The sequence below is a fragment of the Momordica charantia genome (genome assembly GCF_013281855.1).
Source record: "Momordica charantia cultivar OHB3-1 chromosome 9 unlocalized genomic scaffold, Mcharantia_2.0 BLBB01000009.1, whole genome shotgun sequence".
Taxonomy (NCBI): domain Eukaryota; kingdom Viridiplantae; phylum Streptophyta; class Magnoliopsida; order Cucurbitales; family Cucurbitaceae; genus Momordica; species Momordica charantia.
In genome coordinates, this window is record NW_028275167.1 from 15235644 (window position 1) to 15245500 (window position 9857).

Consider the following 9857-nt stretch of genomic DNA (forward strand, 5'->3'; position numbering starts at 1 on the left):
GTTATGCATTTTTAAGTGTTTTTATGGCAAGTTAAAGTCCACTTGGTCAAGGTCAAAGTCAACTCCATCAAGACAAGTCAAAGTCAACTCATTCAATTCAAAAACCAAGTCAAACACTCACATCCCTCATTATGGACGGGATTGCAATTATTTTGGTTGGCTTTCCATGTTCTTAACCTTTTCATTTGCTTGTCTTTTCATTTCTCGTAAGTTATGTCTTTTCATTTACAAGTCTTTTCATTTCTTGTAAGTTACAAGTCTTTTCATTTGCTTAAGACTTTTCATATGGCTTGTTAGGATGGCTATATATAGCCTTGAGATGTCTTGTTGTAACACAATTTGAAGTTGAATGAAAAGTGAGTTTTCTCATTAGCTTGGTTGAGAGATTTATCTCCCATTTCTTGTGCAATTTCTTGTGTCTTTAGAATTTGCATCTTAGGATCATTCAAGCGGTGTTGATCATACCTCTTGTGGAGTGATTCGAATCACGAGTTTAGAAACAAGTTTTCTCTACTCTTGATATTGATCATCAAGGTAATCCGTTCTAAAACTTTTCCTTGGGTTGATTCCATACTTGTTTTCGGGGTTTTTGGGATTGAGTTCTATGGGTCTTGTTCGTTAGCAAGGTTCTTAGATCCAACTCTCAAAGGTTTCTTAACATTTTTGCTTTTGCATCAGCCTCTTGCCTCTTTTTTTCAAGTTTGCATTGATCAACATGCACATCTTTTGGTGACAAAGGTACAAGAGTAGTTTTTCTTCCATGATGAGTAAAAGAATAGCGATTGGCATACCCATCATACATTACCCGACGGTCAAATTGCCAAGGTCTACCCAACAATATATCCCCGGCATGCATAGGTACAACATCACACAAAACATCATCAACATATTTTCCAATAGCAAAAGAAACAAGAGCTTGTCTACTCACCTTTACCTCCCCACAATCACTCAACCATTGAAGTTTATATGGTCTAGGATGTGGTTTTGTCTCTAAGTTAAGCCTCTTGACCAGAATAGAACTTACAACGTTGGTACAACTACCACTATCAATAATCACACTACAAGGCACAGTTTGGACAAGACACCTAGTGTGAAATAAGTTCTCTCGTTGGTCTAGGCCATCCTCCTTAATTTGAGTACTGAGAGCTCTCCTAGTGACTAAGGACATATGTGTAGGGTCCTCTTCACTATACTCCTCACTTTCACATTCACCATTGTCGTCCTCTTCTACCTCATCTTCCTTCTCATCTTCTGTTACAAACTCTCCTTCTCTAATTATCATAGTTCTTCTATTAGGGCAGTCTCGACTGTAATGTCCTACTCCTTGACATTTCCAGCATTTAATATCCCGATTCCTCACATTAGGTTCATCAACTTTCTCTTTCCCCTTCTTGGAACTCTCTCCTTTCTCAAACTTTTCTTTTGGTTTCTCATATGCCTCTCGATTTCTAAGTTTAGAATCAGCACTCTTACTATCCGTTTTCCATGTAGAAGATGAATGGGAAAAGGGCTTAGTAGAATACCTTTGAGATCGCCTTTGGAGCTGCTTCTCAATTTTGATGGCAAGGTGCAACATCTCTTCGATGTTAAAGTAAGGTTGTAGATCAACCTTATCCGCAATCTCCTTGTTTAAGCCATTAAGAAACCGTGCCATGAGATTCTCCATGTCCTCTTCAAGATCCAGCCGATTCATCAACGTATCCATCTCCTTGTAATAGTCCTCCACAGACTTACTACCTTGTCTCAACACTTGGAGCTTTTGCGCTGTGTCCCTGTGGAAATGTCTAGGAACAAATCGCCTCCTCAACAACTCCTTGAACTCATACCATGAATCGATTGGCGCCTCAAGGTTTCGTCTCCTAATTGACATTAATTTGTCCCACCATGTTACTGCATAATCTTTGAATTGAGCAAGACATAGTCGTACCTTCTTTTCTTCACTGAAATTATGGCAATCAAACACGAACTCCACTTCTTTCTCCCATTGAATGTACGCTTCCGGATCAGTCTTACCATAGAACTTCGGAAGTTTTAATTTGATGTTTCCCAAGTTTCGATCAACTTGAGCATTCGCTCGTGGGGCTCTTTGGAAATTATGATAGCCTCTTCCCCGGCCTCTCCCTCGATCTAAGCCACGACCAACGTGTCTATCACCCCCTCTTGGACCCGCTAAAACTGTAGCCTGATCGTCCTCCCAATGATCGGATCCATCACCTTCATACTCATCCTCATCCATAACACGTGGTGGTGGAGGTGGTGGAACTCTCTCCTGAGCTTGGTTTTGAGTCTCCAACCTTCCTATCCGTTCTGTCAATGCCTCCATGCTACGAATCATTCGTTCAACAGTTCCTTCTAGCGCCTCTCTCCTCCGGGCATCAGAAATATTGCCTTCATCTCCAAGATTAGCCATGCTGTAAAAACAAAATAGAGTGACAAGAAATGGACCTCACAAGCACTCCCTCACTAATTCACTCGTTAGTGAAGTTCACTCGTGTTTAACCCTCAACACTCAAAATAATGTATCGCTCCCTTACAATCTCTCCCTCACAACTTAGTACACTCTTATGCACTTCAAACAAATCGGTAAGTGAGTCTAGCAAAGTTAAAAGCTATGTGCATTTCAAGTGGTTTAGACAGCACATAAGAACTCAAACAAGAGTGTGATTTTGGGAGTAACCCGAATAACAACAAAGAAACAAGTTAAGAAAAAAAATAATGGACAGAGTTATAATGGAAGCTAGAAAGAAACGAAAGTAGAGTTAAAGATAAAGATGGTTGGGAATTAAGCAACAAGGAAGTAGCATGAGATTTCAATGCAAGGCTACACAAAGAAGTAATGACAAATGGGGTCTTCTATGTTTTTTTTCTTCTTTCTTTCGTTTTTTTTTTTTCAGTTATGGATCAGCAAAAGCACAATAATGCTAACAATAAATGCTTTCACGTTCAGTTTTTTTTTTTTTTTTTTATAAATCAATCAGCAAAGTGCACGAATTTCACCACTAAGAAAGTCGAATCATAAGACTTCAAAGAAGACAGATTTGTAGATAAGATCCAGATCTATAATAATGCAGAAGACGAAAATTGGAAAAGATGAATGGAATTGATACTTTTTTTTTTTGTAATTTTTTTTGACAGAATGCATATGCTTAGATATAATAAAACATAAGCAAGGAACACAGAATTCAAAGAGATAAATGCAAGGAAACATATATCCGATCAAAGAGCCTAATGCTCTGATACCAAAATGTTAAGAAACCTTTGAGAGTTGGATCTAAGAACCTTGCTAACGAACAAGACCCATAGAACTCAATCCCAAAAACCCCGAAAACAAGTATGGAATCAACCCAAGGAAAAGTTTTAGAACGGATTACCTTGATGATCAATATCAAGAGTAGAGAAAACTTGTTTCTAAACTCGTGATTCGAATCACTCCACAAGAGGTATGATCAACACCGCTTGAATGATCCTAAGATGCAAATTCTAAAGACACAAGAAATTGCACAAGAAATGGGAGATAAATCTCTCAACCAAGCTAATGAGAAAACTCACTTTTCATTCAACTTCAAATTGTGTTACAACAAGACATCTCAAGGCTATATATAGCCATCCTAACAAGCCATATGAAAAGTCTTAAGCAAATGAAAAGACTTGTAACTTACAAGAAATGAAAAGACTTGTAAATGAAAAGACATAACTTACGAGAAATGAAAAGACAAGCAAATGAAAAGGTTAAGAACATGGAAAGCCAACCAAAATAATTGCAATCCCGTCCATAATGAGGGATGTGAGTGTTTGACTTGGTTTTTGAATTGAATGAGTTGACTTTGACTTGTCTTGATGGAGTTGACTTTGACCTTGACCAAGTGGACTTTAACTTGCCATAAAAACACTTAAAAATGCATAACTTGCACCAAATTGAAGTGCATAGTTCTAACTTCTTGCACATCTTCCTTTATTTCTCTTGTCGAGTTCAAGAACGCTTGGACACGAAGTAGCAAAGCTTGTTGAAGTTTCCTAGCTCTCGATCTTGTAATCGGTCCATGAGGCATAACAACGGTAGCTCCTTGGTTCATATCATCAAAGGTTTCTTAACATTTTTGGTATCAGAGAACCTTGCTAACGAACAAGACCCATAGAACTCAATCCCAAAAACCCCGAAAACAAGTATGGAATCAACCCAAGGAAAAGTTTTAGAACGGATTACCTTGATGATCAATATCAAGAGTAGAGAAAACTTGTTTCTAAACTCGTGATTCGAATCACTCCACAAGAGGTATGATCAACACCGCTTGAATGATCCTAAGATGCAAATTCTAAAGACACAAGAAATTGCACAAGAAATGGGAGATAAATCTCTCAACCAAGCTAATGAGAAAACTCACTTTTCATTCAACTTCAAATTGTGTTACAACAAGACATCTCAAGGCTATATATAGCCATCCTAACAAGCCATATGAAAAGTCTTAAGCAAATGAAAAGACTTGTAACTTACAAGAAATGAAAAGACTTGTAAATGAAAAGACATAACTTACGAGAAATGAAAAGACAAGCAAATGAAAAGGTTAAGAACATGGAAAGCCAACCAAAATAATTGCAATCCCGTCCATAATGAGGGATGTGAGTGTTTGACTTGGTTTTTGAATTGAATGAGTTGACTTTGACTTGTCTTGATGGAGTTGACTTTGACCTTGACCAAGTGGACTTTAACTTGCCATAAAAACACTTAAAAATGCATAACTTGCACCAAATTGAAGTGCATAGTTCTAACTTCTTGCACATCTTCCTTTATTTCTCTTGTCGAGTTCAAGAACGCTTGGACACGAAGTAGCAAAGCTTGTTGAAGTTTCCTAGCTCTCGATCTTGTAATCGGTCCATGAGGCATAACAACGGTAGCTCCTTGGTTCATATCAAGACTAATTCTCTTACATGTTGGAAGTGCAAAGGGTTTGGACACATGAGCAAAGAATGTGTCAATAAAGAAGTCATGGTGATAAGAAATGGTGTTGTTGATTCAAATGATGCTTGTGAGAAATATGATGCAAAATTTGAGGAAGATTCTAAAGCACATGTTGATGAATTTATTGAACAAGATCGCAAAGATTCTGATTTTGATAAAAGTGAGTTCAAAGAAAAGAGAGAAAGAGAAGAGTTAAGAGAAAGGAATTCAAAGGAGAAAAAAGAGGAAAATAGCAAGATCCAATCCATTTGTCAATATAAGTCAAATCTTATAGCATTGTTGTATAAGGACCCTTACTATCAAGCTCACATATTTTATCCTAGTCTTTCTACTTTTCTAAGATTTTTGCAGGAAGTTCCAACGTTTCAATTCAAGCATGATCGAATACAAGAAACAAAGGAAGCTATAAAGGAGCCAAGAAGAGTTATCCTATCATCTTCTCATGATCTTGAGATTGTCTTACAAGGTAAGTATAAAATATATCTTGATTTTAAAGATACTAACTTGCTTCCTTATTGTGTAGGTAACCATGGACATAAGAAACCTAAGGTGAAAGGCATTGTGGAAAACTACTTATCCAAGAATTTGTATAAAGAATTCCATGGTCGAGAAAGCAGAATGTTATGTTGGAGAATGCAAATGCAAAGTACCAAGTGGAGGAAAAATAAATCCGAGCACAATTTCAACAAACCAAGTGATTGGGTTTGGAAGCACTTTTGGAAGGAACGAAGAATTTGTCCAAGTCCAAACATAAGAAGACTAAGAAGGATGATATTACATGAAGACTTCAAGATTGCACTTCAAGGAAGTCAAAAAGTGGTGTTAACTCAAAGAAGGCAAACAAGAAAGGGCCATAGAAATTTTCAAGAAGAAAGAAGTGACATGTCCAACGAAGAAAATCATAAATCTTCAAGCTCCAATATACAACTCACAAGGTAAGGAACAAGTTGTTAAGGCTTATCATTGGACTAACTTGATTCGTTTTGATGAAGGAAATGAAAACCTTGATTTGAGGACAAATCCTTTTAAAGAAAGGGGGGATGATACGAATCCATTTGTGACCAATTACATATATCAAAGGAGCAATTATTACAAGAAAGGCAAGGAAGATTCAAGAGGCTTTCACATTGCACCTTTAAAGGCTTGTAATGCTCTTGTTATGGATAACTTAAGATTAAAACATATTGAAATTCAAGAACTTTTGTTCCTTAACACTTTTGGTGTTGCTTCTTTCAAATCTTGCTTTAGGTTTGATGTTAAACAGATTCATTGGATTAGTCTCGATCAAGCTAATTCTGGAGTGAGTCGTCTTAGGATCTAGGAGTGACCATCGTAGATTCTAAGTCCGATCTAAGAGTGATTCATCTTCTAACCTTACTCTTGGTTGGAATCATTCGGTAAGTTAGTCGTTTTTGTGAATGTTTGCAAGGATCCTAGAAGGACCTCTAGCTTTGTAAACCCGAGCAACCTTGGCGCTTATCATTGAATAATTGACTACATTTAGTTTTTCCGAAGCTAAGAGTTGAACTATTAAGCTATTCATGCTGAAAAAACAAACATACTTTAGATTAGTTCTAAATCCAATTTTAAGTTTAGCAAATTCTAATAAAGTACCCAACTTTTATTTATATTTGCAACGATAATTCAAATGGTTTAGAACAGCCTCCACCGAGGGGCAGTTGTTGGGACTTTCTCTACCTTAAAAAAAATTAGAGACTCGTGCAAGCGCACACGGTAACAAGTGGAATTCTCAGGAACTTGATGCTTTCAAAACAATTTTAAAGAAGTGAATAGTTCAAATATGCAATTGTGGTTTATGAAGGAAATAGTGGTGAAATGTTGTTGTTTGGGGTTTTAACTAGCAAGAAATTTAATAAAACTCAATCTATTTGCTTCCTACCTTAGTCTTGATGCAAAACATGGAAAACACACTATGTTGGGGAAATTGTGCCAGACGTAATTCCTAACTTTTCTTGGGATTCGAGTTCTACTCTTTCACTACCGCTTTTGGTTGCTGTAGAGGCTAGGGTAACCTACAATCATATGCCTATGTGTGATTACAATCCTAGAGAATATCTACCAACTCACTTGCATTATGGGTCAGGGGGCCTATGTCTAGGACCATGTTTTATGCGTTGATACCTAAGTCACATCTTATTTTGGTTTCTTATTATTTTACCTAACTCAGCTTTTCCAAGGTTGGACTTTGGTATATAAATCTAGTTCCCACCAGCCGAATGGAAAAAAGATGTAAAGAGAAGTTTTAGAAACCAACCCAAAAAGATGTCAGGCACAACGTTGCCAAAATCCCGAGCTTGTTGAAAATCAAATCATTTTGACTAAGGCATTCCACAAAGAGGTTGACAACTAATTTAGAACATAATTAAAGGTAAGTAAATGAACAAAAACATAAAGAAAGTATTTTCATTGAATTTAAATGAATAAATAAGCCGTACAATGAGTTCTAGCTTGACCCTCTTCTCTTTCGAGCGTGAGGGGAGTTGAAACTAGCTAAGGAACTTTAAAATAATATAATGAACAAAGAACGAAAGTAAGAACTTGAATTAAAAGCAATACAAAAGTTAAAAGCGTGAAAAACAAAGAAATGAACAACTAGAACATAAACATAAACCGTAAAAACGTGTTCTACAACTAGAGAGCAACTAAAAGAAGATGAAATGAAGCTTGGAAGGGATGAATTTCTACTGGAGGGATGACTTCCTTTTATATCACCATAGATTGGTTGAAACTCCCCACCATTTTCGGTGGAAATGGGTTGAGATTCACCTATCCACCTCACATCGACTTGGACTCACGGTTCGGGATGTGTTTGAACATGTGGAAAATGTCCTCTCTGTCCCTCATTAATCAAAACGTGTGCGTTTTGCCATTTTGTTCTCCAAAAATGCGCCGGGTGCAATTCTACAAAAGTAGAAAACTGTTATTTTCTTCCAACTTTGACCGCATTTTTCTCATATTTTTCCTAAAGTACCATAGTTTGACTTTTATGCAAAAATAATCTATGCATGTTCTACTTTAAGAATATATGGTCCTTTTTGGCAAATAATTATGGGAAAGGGGTAATAAATGTGGTCAAACAAGCCCAACGACACATGTTTCTACAGTAAAAAGTCAACCCTAACAGCAGTCGACCATTCCTCCATTGAATCAAGACAATCTTGACTAAATACTCATACCAGAATAACTCCTATTCCTATAACTTTTAGTTATCGTTTGGTTTGGTCAAGAATATACTAACTCTTAGTAATTCTTGTAAGTCTGACCTTCCACTTTCAAACTTCTAAGATTAGGATCAATATGCTCCCGAAATTGGAAAGTCAAGATTGAAAACAAATCTAAGAAATCCTATCCTTTTAGGAGTTCGCGATGTTCCGAATCCTATAATACCACCCTCCGATTGGTAAGGTCGCTCCAGGGCAGACATGTAGGCGCATTATAGGACTCTCATGGTGCGACCTAATGGAAGAGACCGTAGGATTTTGTTAACACTAATCCTTCACCTACTTACTATGAACTACTTCCCTTATTCATCCTGTTCATAATCCATGCAAACACTCTCCGAAGGGAGGCCGCTCCCAGGGCAGCACGAAGCCAAGTATGGATCTCACGTTGTGAACTCTTAGGTACGGCAGAGCTAAGTAGTATGTTACTAATCTCCAGCTAAAGTGTTCTAGACGGTTGAAGGGATACTTTCACTTAGGAATATATTTAGGCTAAAAAAAACATATCCTAAGTCTAGGTGATTGATCCAAATATAACTCTTATATTGGATTTAAACCTACGATGTGATAAACCAGTTTTTATTACCTCACACCGGTCACGCATGCTCATGAAATTGGTTAACACAATTCAATAACTGACTCAATCTCCAGGTAGGGGGTGTTCCGTAAACCATCAATATAAATACCCCCAGCCTTAGATAAGATTTTATCGTGTAGGTGTTCTTGTTTTACCAATTTATGAGTTAACGACCTAGTTTTGCATATGAAAACTTTTCATTGGCCATTTAACTCTAAGTGAGCATGCATATTATCTTTGTTATAGATTTTAATGTCTATCTCTTTTATAACACTTATAAACTATAGGCATGCTTCATAACCATACATTCAAATCATAATTTGAACTTATCATACATAATATACATTACTACTTATAACATATCTAATGTGTACATGCTTAATCCTATGGTGGGATTTTAAATCTAAATGGCATACATTATGCACATTCAAGATAAAACATTTAATTCATACATTCATAATGCATAATTAAATTAACAATTAAATTGGATCGATTTTGGCATTCTTACAGCTAAATTAAACTAAATTATTACAAAACAATTTTGTGGAAGCTTGAACCAGCCTTGAACCCCTTCAAACCGAACCAAAACGCATTGTAAGGATTCGAACCGGACCTCCAAGAACCAGAACCAGCTTGAAACAGCACGAACAGAACCGAAAGGGAGGAAAACCGAACTGGGTCGAAATCTTTGTGGCAGGCAAGTTTGAAGCTAATTTTCAGTCTTTCTCTATTCCAATTTGACCAAATTATATCCTAATTGCAACTCTAAAGTCTCGGGAAAAAATTACAAATAAAATGACATAATTACAGGTCAAAATTAAGAGGATTGCCAAAACCATAATATACCCAATTTAATTCAATCACAACATTCATCAAATGAGTTTGTACCCACCATATGCAAATGAATGTTATTCTAGATGCTCTGATACCACATGATGGATCTCATTCATACATGCGCAACAGAAACGAGCAAGGATCGAAATAACAATCTAGATGTATATTACAACCTAGGATCAAACATGCATGACCATACATTACGATTCTTAGAGAAAGTGAGAGAAAATTACACACCTTTGTAGCT

General features: G+C 36.7%; 1 protein-coding gene across 1 annotated transcript; it reads right to left on the bottom strand.

The window, feature by feature from the left end:
- Positions 1-643: 643 nt before the first annotated feature.
- LOC148209056 (uncharacterized) lies at positions 644-2870 on the bottom strand. The gene has a single exon (XM_088117402.1). The coding sequence runs from the start codon at positions 2408-2410 to the stop codon at positions 644-646; it is 1767 nt and encodes a 588-aa protein (XP_087973528.1). The 5' UTR covers positions 2411-2870.
- Between the last annotated feature and the right edge of the window lie 6987 nt (positions 2871-9857).